This window comes from Barbatula barbatula (genome assembly GCF_947034865.1).
Source record: "Barbatula barbatula genome assembly, chromosome: 4".
NCBI classification, from domain to species: domain Eukaryota; kingdom Metazoa; phylum Chordata; class Actinopteri; order Cypriniformes; family Nemacheilidae; genus Barbatula; species Barbatula barbatula.
Window position 1 is genome coordinate 1,065,229 of NC_136768.1, and position 19,773 is coordinate 1,085,001.

General features: G+C 40.2%; 4 protein-coding genes across 8 annotated transcripts in view; 3 read left to right on the top strand and 1 right to left on the bottom strand.

Annotated features, from left to right (window-relative positions):
- cog5 (component of oligomeric golgi complex 5) overlaps window positions 1-742 on the bottom strand; it is a 48,742-nt gene extending 48,000 nt beyond the window's left edge. The window contains exons 1-2 of the mRNA XM_079454271.1: window positions 436-742; window positions 80-219 (exon numbers count right to left, since the gene is read on the bottom strand). Of these exons, the coding sequence (XP_079310397.1) occupies window positions 80-219; window positions 436-481 (186 nt within the window). The 5' untranslated portion in view covers window positions 482-742. The remainder of the gene's footprint in view (window positions 1-79; window positions 220-435) is intronic.
- dus4l (dihydrouridine synthase 4-like) lies at window positions 214-5,784 on the top strand. Of its 2 annotated transcripts, XM_079454278.1 has the most exons (7): window positions 741-1,102; window positions 1,181-1,302; window positions 1,632-1,749; window positions 3,325-3,447; window positions 3,704-3,930; window positions 4,012-4,083; window positions 5,614-5,784. In XM_079454278.1, the coding sequence occupies exons 1-7, from the start codon at window positions 1,023-1,025 to the stop codon at window positions 5,673-5,675; spliced, it is 804 nt and encodes a 267-aa protein (XP_079310404.1). In that variant the 5' UTR covers window positions 741-1,022; the 3' UTR covers window positions 5,676-5,784. The 2 variants fall into 2 exon arrangements, with proteins under 2 accessions (XP_079310403.1, XP_079310404.1); XM_079454277.1 differs by lacking the exon at window positions 5,614-5,784 and having other exon boundaries at window positions 214-1,102; window positions 4,012-4,840.
- Window positions 5,630-14,865, top strand: asb15b (ankyrin repeat and SOCS box containing 15b). 4 transcript variants are annotated; one of them, XM_079454275.1, is made up of 9 exons: window positions 10,638-10,853; window positions 10,935-10,990; window positions 11,063-11,194; window positions 11,293-11,451; window positions 11,832-12,077; window positions 12,494-12,665; window positions 12,747-13,308; window positions 13,382-13,535; window positions 13,626-14,865. In XM_079454275.1, the coding sequence occupies exons 1-9, from the start codon at window positions 10,777-10,779 to the stop codon at window positions 13,793-13,795; spliced, it is 1,728 nt and encodes a 575-aa protein (XP_079310401.1). In that variant the 5' UTR covers window positions 10,638-10,776; the 3' UTR covers window positions 13,796-14,865. The 4 variants fall into 4 exon arrangements, with proteins under 4 accessions (XP_079310398.1, XP_079310401.1, XP_079310399.1 ...); XM_079454272.1 differs by lacking the exons at window positions 10,638-10,853; window positions 10,935-10,990 and adding an exon at window positions 5,630-6,028 and having other exon boundaries at window positions 13,626-14,354; XM_079454273.1 differs by having other exon boundaries at window positions 10,644-10,853; window positions 10,935-11,194; window positions 13,626-14,354.
- Window positions 14,866-15,439: 574 nt separating this feature from the next.
- On the top strand, window positions 15,440-18,877 carry lmod2b (leiomodin 2 (cardiac) b). The gene is made up of 3 exons (XM_079455050.1): window positions 15,440-15,809; window positions 16,557-17,909; window positions 18,485-18,877. Exons 1-3 carry the CDS (start codon window positions 15,531-15,533, stop codon window positions 18,509-18,511), a joined length of 1,659 nt encoding a protein of 552 aa, XP_079311176.1. The 5' UTR covers window positions 15,440-15,530; the 3' UTR covers window positions 18,512-18,877.
- Window positions 18,878-19,773: the final 896 nt, after the last annotated feature.

Here is a 19,773-nt window from a genome sequence, read left to right on the forward strand (position 1 = left end):
ATTTAAAAGAGGGTCGTACACCATTCTGGATCCCACCACAGGTGAGATTGAAACACCGGTGTTTACAGGTGCGACTGACCTGACTGTGCAGTTCTTTATCCAGCTGACTGATGCCCTCCGCCAGCTTCGCCAGATGTTCTGCGATGACTGCATGATGAATCGCTTGAGCTGTGTATGTTTTCACATCGAATTCCTCTTTCAGGAAATCAACAAAGCCCTCTGAAAGAGATTCATCCGGTCAGATAACATCCGAATCTTCTACAGATTCACAGATCCACGTACAACGTAACGTAAACAGTAACGTTAGATGGTCACTGAGGCTGCAGTGTAAGTGTGTTACTGTGATATTAGTGCAGGTAGAGTTACCTAACTAGCCTTAAAACACGATGTTAGTTTTATAAATTAAAATAAAAGTAGAATATGCGAATCAATTACCATCTTTCAGGATTGAATCCGCTGTTAATTCCTGACTCGCCTCCATAGCTGCCACTTCATCAGTGACGTGCTATTTCCGCGTCAAGGTACGCCGCCAATAGCAAAGGGTCATCTTATGAATATTAACTAGAGGGAATGACGTACTTAAAAAGCAAGCTGGTTTTTATAAGAAAGTTGTTTTTCCTTTTTAAAAAGTGACTCTGCGCGGGTATCTAAGCAAGAAATCACGAAAATAATTAGAACAAACATTTATAGGGTATTCATATTGACCAGAGGTCAAACGTTAGCCACACCCACTGGCAACCGGAAGGAGAAAGTGCACACGTGTGCGTAATGAGACACCAGCGCAGTATCATAACATGTGTTTTATTTTAATCATTTGACGCGTTTAACGTTGTAAGTACGTTCAATGTTTGCAATGAACGTTGTTCTTTTTGTTCTTCAGCTGACTGACAATGGAAATGTTTAATAAGGAACTCAATATTGCGTGTTTGTACGGCTAGGCTTCGAAAAGACCTTACCACAGTATGTCATTTATAAAAGAGCGGGAATTGTTGACAAATATAGTATTATAATATAAAATAACAATGCAGAGTGGAAATGTCATGGACTTGTTTAACAGAGGAACTACAGTCAAAGTCTGTGCACCTATGGTACGATACTCAAAGTAAGTGAGCATTTAAATGATAAACCCGAGGCTGAAATGCTTGGTCCTTATATCTAAAACCACGTGATTGATTTTCAGGTTGGCTTTCAGAGCTTTGGTGAGGAAGTATGATTGTGATCTGTGTTTCACCCCCATGATCATCGCAGAAGACTTCATGCGATCTGCTAAAGCCAGAGACAGTGAATTCACCACCAACAAGAGTAAGACAGAACGTTACCTTTACATAGAATAGGGTATTTCGATATAAAGTCCCAATTAGAGTGAGATTTTAGTTTTGTGGCGTGTATGTTAACTTAGAGGTCATCTGTATATCATGTCATCATGTTGGATGTAATTAACCTGCAGTTGTCATAAAGAAATAGCAGCTGTGTACCTGTCAAACTCGCCCACTGACCCATTTTACCCCATTCTTCTCTGCACAGTTAGACGATTATAATATGCATTTCCTTGTACAAAGTGCGGAGTGTATGTTACGTTTTATGTTACTAATGCCTTTTCACGTATACATTCATATTTGTTTGTCGTTCAGGTGATCGACCCTTAATTGTGCAGTTTGCTGCCAAGAATGCGCAAACTCTGGCAGACGCAGCATGTGTGGTGTCACCTTTCTCAGACGGGGTGGATCTGAACTGTGGCTGTCCACAAAGGTTACATAATCTAATATTCAGAAAACATTTCACACAAATGTTTCACAAACAAGGTTTAAACCTAGTCCCAGACTATAATGAGTGTTTCAGCTGTTTTAACTGAAAGTAATTTGCCCTGACATGCATTAAATATGTGAGTGCCAATATTTTGTATCTCCGGTAATGTTTTTTCTAATACATTTTATAAATGTGACATTATATCCTAGTTTATCTAAGCATAGACCTTGGTACAATTGTAAAACTAATTGTAAGACAGGCAATTCGTTAGAACTTATCATTCTTACTTTGCATATTTCAATTAGCCCAATATACCTTTTTATTTAACTGATTTAAAGAAGGTAAGAGCAGTCTTGAAGAAACAAAATAGACGAGTAACTTCTAAGACTAGTCTAAGCAGTTTATGCAGCTGGCCCCTCCCTTGAGCTTTATCTTGTCTGTGAAACCAAGTCATTGTTTTAAAGGAGCACTTATTATTGGGTGGTTTCCCGGCCCGGATTTAAGCCTAGTCCCAGAGTAATTTAAATATTTGAGGTGTCTTGATCGAAAACAATTTGCACTGACATATCTTAAAATAAGATACGTTTTAAGATCCAGACCAGTAGAAAGTATGTTTTCTAAATTGACCTAAATATCCAAATTTAACTGAGGCCTAGTCTGGATAGTCTTTGTCAGGGAAACAGTGTTTTATGAGGACCTATTTTTTCTAACCACATAAAACACTTTATTCCAAATAATTTTACTTTTAAAGTAATAGGTAACACATAATGAACTAGCAATAAGCTATTTATTCCTGCTTTCACAGACGAGGCTTAAGGCTAATCCTTGAATAAAATGCAAGGTTGAGCTGTCGTAACTGAAAATAACTTGCAATGACATCTGTGATGTCTTTTTAAGAAGCTACTTAAATATACTAATTGAAGAACTAGTCCTGGCTTAACCCAAGCACTGTCTGAAAAATGTAGGCCCCTTTTCACAGACAAGATTTAGCTTAAGGCCGGACAATATTTTAGTGAAATTGGGATATTTAACTTAAACCTTCGATTAAAAACATTACTTGTGTGCATTTTGAAACCAAACAATGGCAGGGCATGTTATTCTTAGTTAAGATAACTCAAACATTCATTTCATTCAGTGAAAGCGGGCAACTGTTAAGGATTTATTCCTCTTTGTAATGTTAGCTAAGGCCAATACAATTGTTCAAGCTGTGTTTATAACACATTGTTTACTGTGCATATGTTATCAGTTAATGCTTTTGATGTTAAAAATGTCTTTTATTAAATGCTGACATCAACCTAGACTACATTAATAAATGCTGCAGAAGTATTGTTTATGTTCAGCTAGTTCATGTATGCATTACCTAATGATATTATGGTAAATAAGTGTATATAATAACCACCAAAAGTAGCTGTAAACAGTTCAAGATAACATGAGTAAACACACTTCTTGAATATATTTTAAAATCAAGCTGATATTTTAACTCTTATTTAAAGCTCTAAAAGGCACTGATGAGATCAATTTCAGATTTCTTAAGATTTTGTCACATTTTGACACCAGTGGTGTTGTGTTTGTTTGTAGGTGGGCTGTGTCTGAAGGTTACGGAGCCTGTCTGATCAACAAACCTGAAATGGTCAGAGATATGGTGAGACACGTTCGAAACCAAATAGAAAATCCCAACTACACAGTGTCCATTAAAATAAGGTGAGCATGTGATTGACTCTTAATAAGCTAAAGACACTTTATTACCATAGATTTCTGTTAACTATTGCTGCTTCTGAGATTTGCATATTTTATCAGCAAACTTTTTTGTTAACTTGATCATGTCATAATCTTTCTACTTAAATTTGAATGATAAATTAAGTCTTTTTTAGTTTAATGTTACATAACAGGTAAAAGTCTCACAAAATCAGGGTGTACTATATATTTCTAACGCGTATTGTTCTTGTGTGATCCTCAGAATCCATAAGGATATCAGGAAGACAGTGGACCTCTGTCAGAAGGCAGAGGCAGCAGGTGTATCGTGGATTACGGTTCACGGTCGTACAGCTGATGAGAGGCACCAGCCCGTTCACTACGATGCCATTAAGACCATCAAAAGCAGCCTGTCCATCCCCGTCATCGCCAACGGAGACATCAAGAACATGCAGGACGTGGAGTCCACCCGTGACCTTACGGGTGTGGATGGTGCGTGTGCGGTGATTGACTTCTGATCCGGTCTGATGTAGGCGTCTCTCATCTGATGTGCTGTTGTTTATTCTCTTGCAGGTGTGATGGCTGCCCGTGGGTTGCTGGCCAATCCTGCTATGTTCGCAGGGTTCGAGGAGACCCCGCTTCAGTGTGTGTGGGACTGGGTAGACATTGCTTTAGAACACGGGACACCTTTTACTTGTTTCCACCATCACTTGATTTACATGTTGGAGCGCATCACCTCTCAGCCTGAGAGGAGAGTGTTCAATAATCTATCCAGTACTTCTGCGGTCATTGACCACCTCCACAATTCTTATGGCTCCTTATAGGTTGTTTTTAATGAATGTAGATTTTAAATTGATATAAAAGCAGAAATGCAGAATTGTTTTGTAAAAAAGTGCCATTTTTATGATTAATATGTATTCACTATTATGTCTAGACAAATTGTAATGCAGTATTTGGAGTGCCTTTTAAATAGTTTTTAAATAGTTATAGTTATTTCTTTAAACATTTTATCCGGACTGACTAGTGTTTGTCTAAAGCCAATGTACTGTAGGTTTATGGCTTTGAAAATGTATGTTTTTAGCAAGCGCTTTTATCCAATAGTTTGTGTTTACATGTAATAATTTAGCAGACGCTATAGACTGTTTCAAAGGGACAACATAAACCAACTGCGAAGCTTATCTCTCCAATATTTAGAATTTAGACTGCGATACCAAAATCAACCACTAGAGATCAAAGTACCATACGGTTTCTTTAAATGCACCAAACTACAGGACTTCAACAATTTAACTATTTAATAACAAAAACTTGAAATGCAAACTTTGTATGCAATAAAAGAATAATAAAAATTTATATTAACATCATTTAAATAAAATATAAATAGTAATACCATTAGGCACTAGCCAAACACAGACCGGAAGTCTGATGAATTTGTGTAAAAGCAAAGTGATTTACAAAAGAGAGAGCCTTGAAAATTCTGTCATCTAATTTTCCTCAGGTTTTTTCATAACTGTATACTTGACCAGAACCAGAACTGTTTTTTTCCTAAATTATAAAAAATATTTAATTTTGTGTCAACAAAACAAAAGATAGACAGTTATTTACTATTGTGGTGAATGATGTAGCAGTGCTGAAAATTGTTTATATTCTTCCAAATATATTGCTTTGTTCAACAGAACAGATACATATATACAGGTTTGAAACAATCTGAGGGTGAGTAAATTATGGCAGAATATTCATTTTTGTGTGAACTATCCCATTTTTTCTGTAGTGTTATGTAAGTGATAGGCCAAAAACCAGAGGGTTAAAGTCTCTGGTAAGAGTCGTACAACTTTGAAGGGAAGGGGGAAAAGAAAAAATGTTAACGATTTAATTTATAACCACCTGTTTGCATTCTCTGGGAACCCGGGGCGGAGACGCACTCCAACATCCAGGTTGAACCAAAAAGATTAGCTGTAGTTGATGTAGAGTAACTAAGGCATAATATACTTTTCGCATACATAACATATATAATGTTTTTTGCCATGTGGTTGTGAAGTAGCAAACATTTACTGGAAGGCTTTAAGTTAGCAGAAGTGTGTGTAGCATGGTCTTGTGGTAGTGTGCACTTGCTCTGGACTTTGTGATTTAGGGTTCAAGTCCAGCTTTGGTTAATTGCTCACAATTCTTATGTTTCAGGTTTCAATAAAATAACCCGGAGATATGTGTCAAGTGTGCAGTGTCCAGTGGCTCAGTGGTAAGGCACACTACCCTCAGATCAAGAGGTCTGGGGTTTGAGTCCAAGTATTGACCTGTATGTGAATGGTGGTGGAGGACGAGGACCACCGGAAGGAGAGGACGGGGACCACCGGGAGGAGAGGACGGGGACCACAGAAAGGAGAGGACGGGGAGCACGGGAAGGAGAGAGGACGGGGACCACAGGAAGGAGAGAGGACGGGGACCACAGGAAGGAGAGTACGGGGACGAGGACCACCGGAAGGAGAGGACGGGGACGAGGACCACCGGGAGGAGAGGACGGGGAGCACGGGAAGGAGAGAGGACGGGGACCACGGGAAGGCGAGGACGGGGACGAGGACCACCGGAAGGATTTTGGGTGAGTAGAGTAGAGTAGAGTAGAGTAGAGTAGAGTAGAGTAGAGTAGAGTAGAGTAGAGTAGAGTAGAGTAGAGTAGAGTAGAGTAGAGTAGAGTAGAGTAGAGTAGAGTAGAGTAGAGTAGAGTAGAGTAGAGTAGAGTAGAGTAGAGTAGAGTAGAGTAGAGTAGAGTAGAGTAGAGTAGAGTAGAGTAGAGTAGAGTAGAGTAGAGTAGAGTAGAGTAGAGTAGAGTAGAGTAGAGTAGAGTAGAGTAGAGTAGAGTAGAGTAGAGTAGAGTAGAGTAGAGTAGAGTAGAGTAGAGTAGAGTAGAGTAGAGTAGAGTAGAGTAGAGTAGAGTAGAGTAGAGTAGAGTAGAGTAGAGTAGAGTAGAGTAGAGTAGAGTAGAGTAGAGTAGAGTAGAGTAGAGTAGAGTAGAGTAGAGTAGAGTAGAGTAGAGTAGAGTAGAGTAGAGTAGAGTAGAGTAGAGTAGAGTAGAGTAGAGTAGAGTAGAGTAGAGTAGAGTAGAGTAGAGTAGAGTAGAGTAGAGTAGAGTAGAGTAGAGTAGAGTAGAGTAGAGTAGAGTAGAGTAGAGTAGAGTAGAGTAGAGTAGAGTAGAGTAGAGTAGAGTAGAGTAGAGTAGAGTAGAGTAGAGTAGAGTAGAGTAGAGTAGAGTAGAGTAGAGTAGAGTAGAGTAGAGTAGAGTAGAGTAGAGTAGAGTAGTTTTTTGGGGGGAAAATTTGGGATCTGTTGCATAACCCCTGGCTTCTGTGCTCCCAAACCTCGGGGGGAGACACACTCCAACGTCTCCCCCCTTTCAGGATCTGGGAATCTTCTCCTCCTTCCAGCCACTTGGTTTTGGATCCTGGGTTCTCCACTCCGTCCACTCCGTCCACTCCGTCCACTCCGTCCACTCCGTCCACTCCGTCCACTCCGTCCACTCCCAGGCTTTGAACCCAGGATCTCCTGTGCCATGTTCAATGCTCTACTTCCAGCCACTTGGTTTTGGATCCTGGGTTCTCCACTCCGTCCACTCCGTCCACTCCGTCCACTCCGTCCACTCCGTCCACTCCGTCCACTCCGTCCACTCCGTCCACTCCGTCCACTCCGTCCACTCCGTCCACTCCGTCCACTCCGTCCACTCCGTCCACTCCGTCCACTCCGTCCACTCCGTCCACTCCGTCCACTCCGTCCACTCCGTCCACTCCGTCCACTCCGTCCACTCCGTCCACTCCGTCCACTCCGTCCACTCCGTCCACTCCGTCCACTCCGTCCACTCCGTCCACTCCGTCCACTCCGTCCACTCCCAGGCTTTGAACCCAGGATCTCCTGTGCCATGTTCAATGCTCTACCATCTGAGCCACTGTGCCTTGCAGGCTTGAAACAGTTCTCCGGGCGTATTCATCTTTTTTAATCAGGGTTTTTTGTTTCTTTTGTTGAATAAACTTAATGATTAGGGGACTTGAACCCATACGTTCCCGTAGAGAACCAGAGTATACAACCACTCAGCCATTGAGTCTCTGTAGCGTTCAACAACGATTTGTTTGGAAGAGGTCTAGTTTTTTGTTTCATTTGTTGAATAAACTTAATAATTCGGGGACTTGAACCCATACGTTCCCGTAGAGAACCAGAGTATACAACCACTCAGCCATTGAGTCTCTGTAGCGTTCAACAACGATTTGTTTGGAAGAGGTCTAGTTTTTTGTTTCATTTGTTGAATAAACTTAATAATTAGGGGACTTGAACCCATACGTTCCCGTAGTGAACCAGAGTATACAACCACTCAGCCATTGAGTCTCTGTAGCGTTCAACAACGATTTGTTTGGAAGAGGTCTAGTTTTTTGTTTCATTTGTTGAATAAACTTAATAATTAGGGGACTTGAACCCATACGTTCCCGCTGAGAACCAGAGTATACAACCACTCAGCCATTGAGTCTCTGTAGCGTTCAACAACGATTTGTTTGGAAGAGGTCTAGTTTTTTTGTTTCATTTGTTGAATAAACTTAATGATTAGGGGACTTGAACCCAAACGTTCCCGCTGAGAACCAGAGTATACAACCAATCAGCCATTGAGTCTCTGTAGCGTTCAACAACGATTTGTTTGGAAGAGGTCTAGTTTTTTGTTTCATTTGTTGAATAAACTTAATAATTCGGGGACTTGAACCCATACGTTCCCGTAGAGAACCAGAGTATACAACCACTCAGCCATTGAGTCTCTGTAGCGTTCAACAACGATTTGTTTGGAAGAGGTCTAGTTTTTTGTTTCATTTGTTGAATAAACTTAATAATTAGGGGACTTGAACCCATACGTTCCCGTAGTGAACCAGAGTATACAACCACTCAGCCATTGAGTCTCTGTAGCGTTCAACAACGATTTGTTTGGAAGAGGTCTAGTTTTTTGTTTCATTTGTTGAATAAACTTAATAATTAGGGGACTTGAACCCATACGTTCCCGCTGAGAACCAGAGTATACAACCACTCAGCCATTGAGTCTCTGTAGCGTTCAACAACGATTTGTTTGGAAGAGGTCTAGTTTTTTTGTTTCATTTGTTGAATAAACTTAATGATTAGGGGACTTGAACCCAAACGTTCCCGCTGAGAACCAGAGTATACAACCAATCAGCCATTGAGTCTCTGTAGCGTTCAACAACGATTTGTTTGGAAGAGGTCTAGTTTTTTGTTTCATTTGTTGAATAAACTTAATGATTAGGGGACTTGAACCCACACGTTCCCGCAGAGAACAAGAGTATACAACCACTCAGCCATTGAGTCTCTGTAGCGTTCAACAACGATTTGTTTGGAAGAGGTCTAGTTTTTTGTTTCATTTGTTGAATAAACTTAATGATTAGGGGACTTGAACCCACACGTTCCCGCAGAGAACAAGAGTATACAACCACTCAGCCATTGAGTCTCTGTAGCGTTCAACAACGATTTGTTTGGAAGAGGTCTAGTTTTTTGTTTCATTTGTTGAATAAACTTAATGATTAGGGGACTTGAACCCACACGTTCCCGCAGAGAACAAGAGTATACAACCACTCAGCCATTGAGTCTCTGTAGCGTTCAACAACGATTTGTTTGGAAGAGGTCTAGTTTTTTGTTTCATTTGTTGAATAAACTTAATGATTAGGGGACTTGAACCCACACGTTCCCGTAGAGAACCAGAGTATACAACCACTCAGCCATTGAGTCTCTGTAGCGTTCAACAACGATTTGTTTGGAAGAGGTCTAGTTTTTTGTTTCATTTGTTGAATAAACTTAATGATTAGGGGACTTGAACCCACACATTCCCGTAGAGAACCAGAGTATACAACCAATCAGCCATTGAGTCTCTGTAGCGTTCAACAACGATTTGTTTGGAAGAGGTCTAGTTTTTTGTTTCATTTGTTGAATAAACTTAATGATTAGGGGACTTGAACCCATACGTTCCCGCAGAGAACAAGAGTATACAACCACTCAGCCATTGAGTCTCTGTAGCGTTCAACAACGATTTGTTTGGAAGAGGTCTAGTTTTTTGTTTCATTTGTTGAATAAACTTAAAGTTTGAAGTATTTGAACCTGGACTTTTTACAAAGTTTAACCACTAAGCCATTGAGTCACTACAGTGTCAAATCGGGATATGTAATAATTAGGGGACTTGAACCCATACTTTGCCGTAGCGAACATGAGAGTTCAAACACTAATACATTGACTCTCTACAGCATTCAGAGATTATGTTTTTAGGAGAGTTTCTATGTTTAATTTGTAGATGAAATTTAAAGATTGAGGACTTCAACCCAAACTTTCCCATAGGAGTTGAACCACCAAGCCATTGAGTTTCTGCAGCATTCGAAGATTTTTTTGGTAGGGGTAGGAGTTTGTTTGTTTGTTTCATATGTTGAAGAAGTTAAAAATCAAAGGATTTATACCCAGACGTTCACGAAGTGAGCACAAGAGTTCAATTACAAAGCCACTGAGTCTCTGCAGATCTGCAGAAAACTTTAGGGATTTGAACAAGGACTTTTACAAAGTGAACATAATAGTTCAACCAGAATTACTACATCAAATATTTGGCACAGGGGTTGGACTTAATTCACTTAATTCAAATCAGTTTAATCAAATTATACAAAGAACCACCAAACCACACAGCTGTGTTGTTTCAGGCATCAAGCACTTGAAAGTATAGGTTTATCCCAACTGGACACCATACATTTTTGGGTTTAAAGAGTACATTAGGTGTTGTAGGAAACACAAAGCCCTGGGCTTGAACTCTGACATGTTTGGCACAGTGTTTATAGCTCTTACAGCACTGGAACCAGCAGATGGGTCGTAGTTCTCAATGATCATATATCAGAATCCATAAGAAAGATGAGAAGCATTTTTAAGGTACATTATTAGTTTATAAGATAATAATAAATATTGAGCTGCACATCAAAGAAAAGGTGGACAAACACAAGCAATCCTGATTCAGAAGTGTTTTATTATTTATGCAGGGCACATAAAAGCAAAGCAAACGTTTTGGATGTTTGTGTGTGTAGCAGTACATGTGGGGTAACTCAAAGCAACTTGTCGAGTCAGGGTGACCTGCATTCTCAAAGTGTCTGGACACAACTAAATATATCCTCAAGGACCTTTAAAAACAAACTCGGTCTGTTTGCAGTCTGCACTGCATGATCACAATATTGTGTCTGATTGGTTATTAAAAAGCGCTCACCGATTTCTACGGACTAATAACTAAACACAAGTCTGAAGATCCCTGAAGAGTTATTTTCATGTTCTCGTTACCTCTGAAACACAATGGAGTACATTGAACAGATGGATGAAGATCAGCTGGTTGAGTATGCCCTTCATATGAGTCTTCAAGATTCACGCAGGTACACACAGACATCTGTTATACATTTATCATCATTGAAAAGCTATGTTTACTTCTGAATGTGTTTAATTCTCTTGTGCAGCACTTTAGAAACAGCCAGTGATGAAAATCTGAAGATTTTATCAGCAATAGATGAAGGTCAATTTATAAACAGCTCTTTGTCAGTTGTCCAATCATTTGATATTAATGCACTGATATGTTGTTATGCAGGTGATGTGTATGAACTGAGAAAAATGCACAAATACAGCGACGCCTTCAAGGAAAGCGACAGCAGAGATTGGCTCCCTTTGCACAGAGCATCTGTCCAGCCGGATGCGGAGGTGCTGGAGGCCGTCCTCATGGGTGAGCGGGTCCACAACACGCCTGCGTTCAAATTGCAAACTTTGTTAAAACATGACAATTAATTCACTTTAATATGCATGTGTTTTTTTTCTGGACAGCATCCTACGAGCTCACCATGGAGGAGATGACGGGCAATGGAGAGACCCCTCTGACTTTGGCTTGTAAAGCAGGACACATGGAGAATGTGAAGGTTTTACTCCAACACGGCGCGTCGCCGCACAACACCAACAGCAGGGACGAGACTCCACTTCTGCTGGGTATAACGGCAGAAATATCACAAAATCACATGCGGCATGTCTTGACTTTGGTGATGTAAACCATTGAGTAGACGTCAGATCCACATACTTTTATTAAAACACACATTAAAGGTATAGTTTACGCAAATGAATATACTTTCATCATCTATTCACTCTCACACGGTGGTACACCTGTATGCGACTCTTTCTTCTGTGGAACACAAAAGCAGATATTTGTGAAATGTCTTGTGTTCAAACAATGGAAGTCAATGTTTGGTTATCGACATTCTTCAAAATATCTGCTTTTGTGTTCTGCAGAAGAAAGTCAGACAGGTCTGGTCTGGTTTTGCATTAAGTCTTTCATCAGGGCATGTAGCAACGGTCTCGATGTCTCTTCTCAGCTGTGAGGAGACGCTCTTACGAGGTGGTTCACGCACTGATAATGGGCGGGGCCATCGTGGAGCAGCTGTGTTTGAAGAAATGGACGGCCACTCATGAGGCAGCCAAAGTGGGTTGTGCCGACATTATGACGCTGCTGCTGAGACACGGAGGAAAGATCACGGGTCGCGACGGGCATGGGGTCACGCCGTTGGGCATCGCCGCCGAGTACGGCCAACCTGAAGTACTAGACATCCTTATTCAAAATGGTAAGTTATTAGTATGCAACAAATGACCACGGTAAACCCAATCACACACTTACGAACAATGATTTTACTACAAATAAAAAGTAGCTAGTTGATGTTAATCTAGCTTTTATCTGATAATATTGTGTTTTGATTTTATTTTGTTAAGTTAAATTCTTTTTTTCCATTGTCATTTTTCTGGATTCTGTGCAACATTTTTAATATGGAGAGAAAAGGTCATACAATCAATGCAAATAAATCTGCATACATTCTTTTTCTCATAATGATTATTCCTATTGTCACAACGACATGAAACAGTGTTTCATTTTTTCTTTAACACAGGCTCTAATATAACCTAAGATAGCAATACAGAAAAAGATTTCCATGAATTACCTTTTTTTAACAGTATAATGAATCGTTTCTCTTACTCTGTCCTCTAGGGGGCGATGCAACCGCACAAGCCACAAACGGAGACAGTGTTTTATATGATGCTGCGGGCTCTGGGAACCTGGACTGTATTCATCTGCTCTTACAGCACGGTGCTAGCCCCAATGTAGCAAGTCTTTGCTATCAATTGCCTATTCACCGTGCAGCCTACGAAGGGCACTACCTGTGAGAACACATCTCATCAGTCACTTGCCCTACAGCTCTACTTTCCCACAATGAAAACTCTGTCTCTTCTTAAATCAATAGGGCCTTAAGGACCCTCATTCCCATCACCACCAAGAGGGCCATCCGTCTTTCCGGAATGAGTCCGGTCCATTCTGTGGCAGACGGCGGCCACGTCGACTGTCTAGAGCTGTTGATCGAGAAGGGCTTTGACGTCAACACCATCCTAAGCCCCCACATCTCAGAGAACTACGGCGACATGAGGAAGACGCCGCTGTATTTCGCCGTCTGCAATGGTGATGTCACCTGCACGGAGATGCTTCTGAACGCAGGTGCCAAGACGGAGCTGGACCCGCTGTGCTGCCTCCTAGTGGCGGTCCGAGCTGGAAAATACGAGCTGGTGCGGCTGCTTCTGGCACACGGGGCGGATGTCAACTGCATCTTCAATGTCGTAAGCGACACAATGTTTCCCACGGCCTTACAGTACTGCCTCAAGGATGAAATTATGCTGCGGATGCTCCTTAACAACGGTTACCATGCTGAAAGCTGTTTTGAATGTTACCACGACAACCCTGTGAGGAGATACACGTGGGTGGAGGTTCACAGAGAGTCGTACAAAATCAGGAGCGATCCCAAGAAAGTCACAGTAAGTAAAGTCACAATGTGTCACTTGAACACTGTATTTGCGGTTTACTTACTCTCGGTTTTGTGTTTCTTAGTTTTGTGAGTTCATAAGCGTGGCGTGTATGGCACGTTTGTCAGGGAGGGTCGTCCAAACTCTCCTGGATTACGTGAATCGCGTACACATCTGCAGCACCCTGCAGCGGAACCTGGAGAAACAGGAGGAGTGGAACGACATATGTGACATTCTCAGTAAGACACAGTCACCAAGCCTTAATGTAGCTGCTATGTGCTGTTTTTAGTCAAATATTCATTTGAATACCTTTGTTTCTTTACGTTCAGGAAACCCACGTCGGCTGAAGCATCTGGCCAGGTTGGTCATCAGGAGACAGATGATGTTGAGTAGACTGAATGATCCAGAGTTCATGAGCATCCTTCCTTTTCCACCAGCACTCAAGAACTTCCTGCTTTACAAAGAATATGATATTTATGGACAAATGATAGAAAACTAGAATCTAGACAAAGGACGCGCCATTTTTCTCTTTTTTGTTTTTGTTTTATATCTTTATTTAGTTTTAAATTGATTTAATATAACGGATTCTTAAACAATATCGTGTCAACAAATGAATAAATTAATTTCACTGTATCTGTGTCTATGCAAAAACACAAAAGAACGCATTTGAACCCATTATAATTTTACATTTTCAAGTCCACCTAGGCATGGGCCGAATACTGGTTTCAAGGTATACCGAGGTTTAAGAGTTAAGGTTTCAAAACCACTCAAATCTTCTGTGATACCGTTTCTAAGGTATGAGCTGCGTTTACAGAAACATTTATAATAAAATCACGTAATTCAATGCTTGATGTTTATGGCTAATATATATGAAAAACAGAATTTATTTTGAAAGAAGATTGTAATTTTAAGGCTTTATTTTTACCATACACACCCACAATGTTGGTTCAAAATGAAATGTGTCCATTTGTAAAAGTTGTTGTGTTGTAATAGCAATACCGTAATACGGTGATACTGTGGTATTTTTTTAATAAAGGTTATTATACCACCAGAATATCATACCGGCCCATGCCTAGTCCACACTGGATGTGATGCAGCACGATTGACCCAAATCCAGATGGTTTGACCTCTACAATCTACAGTCATTTTATACTTTCATTTCAACAATTACAGTCTCATTTATTTCCTAAGCAATTTTAGGAGAAACATCTGCGACTAAATTGAGCTAAGAAACAGTGACCTCTGAGCAATGACCCTGTGGGATTAAACAGAAGCTGGTGTTGCTAGAGACTCGTGTTAATAGACCAACAACATTCTTGTACTGTCAACGCAGGGCGGCGTCTCCGGAGAGACAGCGGACATTGTGTTCCTGTCATAAACACATATCAACACAGCTTATTAAACCATGTCATCCTTCAACCAAAACTGACACGTTTTATAAAATCCATAAATACCTCCACCGCATTAACATCTTTATTCAGATTTAGCACTTTGCAGGCACACTGGATTTGAAAGAATGACGTGCGTGCTGATAAATGCATTAATAAAGCAAATCTTAATCCTGATTACACCAGAAGCGAGGACCTGATTTTTATAAATCCTCATGCTGGTTTATATTGGGCTGATAACGGCTCTTGAAATAATCTGTCCCTTATTATCAGGCTTGTGACGTGTTCTGTTAGCTCCCTTCTAGTTTTTTCTTATGTGCCAAAAATACCACAAAGCACCAAAGGGCATTATGGGTAGTCAAATTCTAAACATCTTATATGATCCTTCTCATATTGATGATGTTAGGCTGAAATATTGAATTACGCAGATCTACCAATATCACTTTTTTTACTTTAAGATTATTGAAATGAAAGAAAGCAGTGACAAATCTACAGTAAGTGTTTCCCAAATTAAGTTTGGGTATTGTAAGGACATTACTGTTCCTCAGAGTCTGACCGATCTTATTTTGGACATGAACAAAGCAGTTGGGATCTGCTGACAGGTCTCGCTGTGGCCATGTTGTGAGCTCACAAGCTTTTTCAGGCTCTGTCCGATTGACTCCCGCCTCCCAAAAAAGAAACGGCATCATGGGAAGGGCTTTGTCCCACTCCTTTCTGATCCAGCTCTTAAAACCCCTCCAGCTGACCACCACGGCAGATTAGCGCTCGCAAACGCCACTCCACAGATACTCTGATGATCCAGTTCTGACAGGTCTCCTAACACACCGAGCAGACCACCTGGAGGACATGAGCACATTTGGCTACCGGCGAGAATTGAGTAAATATGAAGATCTGGATGAAGATGAGCTATTGGCCTCGCTGACAGCCGAGGAGCTCCAGGAGCTGGAGAAGGAACTGTCAGATATCGATCCTGACCGTAATGTTCCCATCGGATTGAGACAGAGAGATCAGACCGTCAAGACTCCGACCGGGACGTTCAGCAGAGAGGCTCTGATGAAATACTGGGAAAATGAGACCAGAAAACTGCTGGAAGAGGAAAGGATTGAATCCACAAGCCCGGCACAGGTAAGTGATCTACAAACTCATATCATAAACTATAAACTCAAAAGTGTAGAGACTATTACACGATCTCGGTTTGCATGATAATTTCCTATTTGGGAAACATTTGCTAAAATAGCCAAGTGATAAAGTAAACCTTAATCATTGGAATACACTTGAAAAGTGAGAAGATAAAGAAAGGTTTGGTGATTGAAAACATCAAATATCTCCCAAAAAGCTACGGAATGGTTGTAAATAAAGAAATTATATTAAAGTACTACTTGAATATAGTAAAGATAGTGTGAAATTATATATATATATATATATATATATATATATATAGTAATATATATATAGCTCAAATATTTACTGTATATATATATATATATACAGTAAATATTTGAGCTACAACTATATATTTTAACATTGTAGTAAATAAAACATGAAACTTTTCTGTTAATTAAAATGAATATAAAAAAGATTATTAACTATTATTTGAAAAACAAAAATGAGAAATGTTGCGTTATTGAAAGAAGTTGAGGGTTAGTCAAACTTAATTAAAACTAAAAATATAATTTGCATAAAATTAAGTTTCATTTTTTAAATAAAAATATTAAGATGACAAAAGTACATTGGATTATTACTACAAATGAAACCTAAATTAACATTAAAACTAAACATTTAAATAACATTTACATAAAAGCTAATCTGCAAAATATATATTTCTAAAACTCAATCACCGATGTTCTTGTAACAATGATGTTATGATTCTAGAAAGATGAAGACAGCAAAGATGATGATGATGATGAAGATGATGAAGATGATGATGACGAACGCATAACTGATGCTGAAGAGTCTGAAGAGGAAAAAGAAGATGATGAAGATAATGAGAAAGACATCCGGAAATATCATGAAGCTGAAGAAGAAGAGGAAGAAAGTGAACTTGAGGAACCAGTGACAGAAGAAGAGGAGGATGAAGACGAAGAAGAGGAGAGTTCTCCATCAGATTGTCCTCCTCAACATCAGCAGTGTTTATCCTCTGACAGTCAATCAAATCTGAGAGCGACGGAGCCTGTGAAACGATACTCTCCACTCATGTGTGAACCAAGAGTCCAATCTCAGGAGTCCAGTCGCATGTCAGGAAACCCCACAGTGGTGGATGAGGTTCTGGAGAAGATCCTCAACAACGACTCTGAAACCAATGAGGTCAACCTCAACAACATCGAAAACATCTCTCAAGAGACTCTTGTACGCTTTTCAGAGGCCTTGCGTTCCAACACGCACGTGCGAAACTTCAGTCTCGCCAACACGCACGCGGACGACCAGGTGGCTTTTGCCATGGCCAAGATGCTGAGGGAAAACTGCCACATCACAAATCTTAACATCGAGTCCAACTTCATAACTGGAAAAGGCGTTCTGGCGTTGGTGCAAGCCATAACCCGAAACAGAACTCTCACGGAGCTTCGATTTCACAACCAGCGGCACATCTGCGGAGGTCAGGTGGAAATGGAGATCGTCAAGTTACTCAGGGAGAACACCACGCTCATGAAGCTGGGCTACCAGTTCGACTTACCCGGTCCTCGTATAAGCATGACGACTATTCTGACCCGCAACCAAGACCTTCTGAGACAGAAGAGAATGCAAGAGCAGCGGCAACAGGGCGGCGCGGCGACAAACCCACGAACCTCTGAGCTCCAAAAGAAAGGCACTACGTTTTCCCCCTACAGCTCGCCTTGGAGTTCACCGTGGTCATCTCCAAAGTTGCCACGCGTTGACATGTCAAAAAAGAACGTTCCAACTCCACCTCCACCGCCACCGCCTCCTCCTCCACCACCAGGGCCTCCATCCAAAGCCTCCGAAAAGAAGGCTCCGACCAGAACGATAGCAGAACTCGTCAAACGTCAAGAGGAGACAAAGAAACAGCATGGTCCGACCAAACCCAAAGGTAAAAAGAGCAAAAAAGGTCCGGGGAAGAAGACAGAGACTGACAGTGTACTGAAGGAGCTCAAGAACGCTTTGAGACCCATTGGAGACCGAGAGAACTCCAGACCATCCACACCACAGCGCGGCGCTCATGATGAACTCATGGCCGCCATCAGAGGAAGCAGCATCAGAAACCTCAAGAGGGTGAGTTGCACCCTTAAAGGGACAGTTCACCCGAAAATACAAACTCATAACCCTACACATTAGAAGATAAAGAAGTTCAAACAAGGGAATGCAAAACATTTTGGTTATTAATAGAAACAAAAACAATTTGACCTCGACTTGAGCAACTTGGGCGGTTATTCACACAAGTTTATACGCATTAAGGTATTTAGTCTCCTGAATTGCGAGTGATGTCACAGCATGCCTGGCATTGTAACCGCCGCACCTGAGCGTAACAGGGATGTTGGGCTAGGTGCATTCTTCAACTTAAAACTCCAACTAGAAAGTCAAGTTTTCATTGCTGCAATGGAAAAGAATCCCCCGTCGGCCCGAGTCATCCTGACCACAGAAATTCTTCACACTTAATGCTGCTATTAATAGAGGCCATTTTGTGTGTCCTGATAAGACAGATGCTGTGAGTCTGAGTAAACACGAGCAAACACAACATTAACATACTTCACTTGTTTTTGTTTTATAATCGATTTGCTTGAGTGTAATGAACAGTGAATATATTGGGTTACACAAGTGAAGGGTTTTAACCTTGACATTCTTCACAGGCGGAGGTTCCGAAGTATCATCGCTAACCGGATGGTAAGACTCTGAGACCCAACAGAAATCCAGGCGAAAGAGGAACATCTGTGTATATAAATCTCACTCATTTCAATGATATAGACAAAACTGAATAATTCAGATGAATTTATTTGATATTTGCATTGTATGTTTCTTCTTGTTGGCTTTAGTTGTAGTTTTTATGTCTGAAGTGATTGTACTCGAATGGAAATACTTTGTATTGTTAATGCTTTTTTAATAAATGTAAATATATTTGATTTGACTTCAAATAATACTGGTCATTCTGTTGATCTTTGATTCCATTAATGCTTTGTGTATTAAATGAGAAAAAAAGAAATATGGGTACCAATTGAAATAAATTAATTATCTATTAAACACTCAATAAATAAAACTGCTTGTGGTTTTCAGTACATATTGGTTACATAAGAGGCCATCTAGATTCCAATATTCTCTTCATTAAAGAAAACAAAATTATGGACATGATCTAACATGCACATAACGGACAAAACATACTTCTGACTTCTAACAGGAGCATGTAGTGAAAAACAAACAAATACTTAAAAACTGAAGTCATATCACGAGGTATTGAATCATAAAGGAGGTACAAAATGAATAATACCGTAGTATACTATGGAATTACTCTAATAAACTGTCCCAGATACTTGGAAATATAGTAGTAATATCGTAAATACTACATAATACAAAAGTATACACTACCGGTCAAATGTTCTGGGACACTTGAGTGAAATGTTTCTTATTATTTAAAAAAACTTTACTAGTTTATTCTAGTAAATACTACAGAATACTGTAATAGGAGTATACAACATACTAGTTTACTAAACACTACAGTCATTTTCCATGTGAGAAAACAAAATTAATTCTGCCAATTGATTCGTGCTACTTAACAGAATTTAACAGAACAGTCAATGGCTTAGGAAAGGTTCAACAGACGAGCCCAGAAGACTTACAGACACCATCTTGATATCAGATTCTCTTAATCCGTGTGTTTGTATCTCTTGGAAAAATTCCCTGGATGACGTCAATCCACTTACAGCTGCTCATCCTGCACACAGAAATGATTTCAGCAGTTATCCACACGTACCTTACATCCACAAACTCCAAATCCCTCTTTTCACATACATCACAACCTGGAATAAACATTTAAAGTGGATAACTTCCCTTCTCGTGGCTCTCTGGTGGAGAAATTGACACCGTGTCTGGAACTGACATCTATTTGTGCGTTGTTTATGTTCATCAATAATTTTGCATATGAACA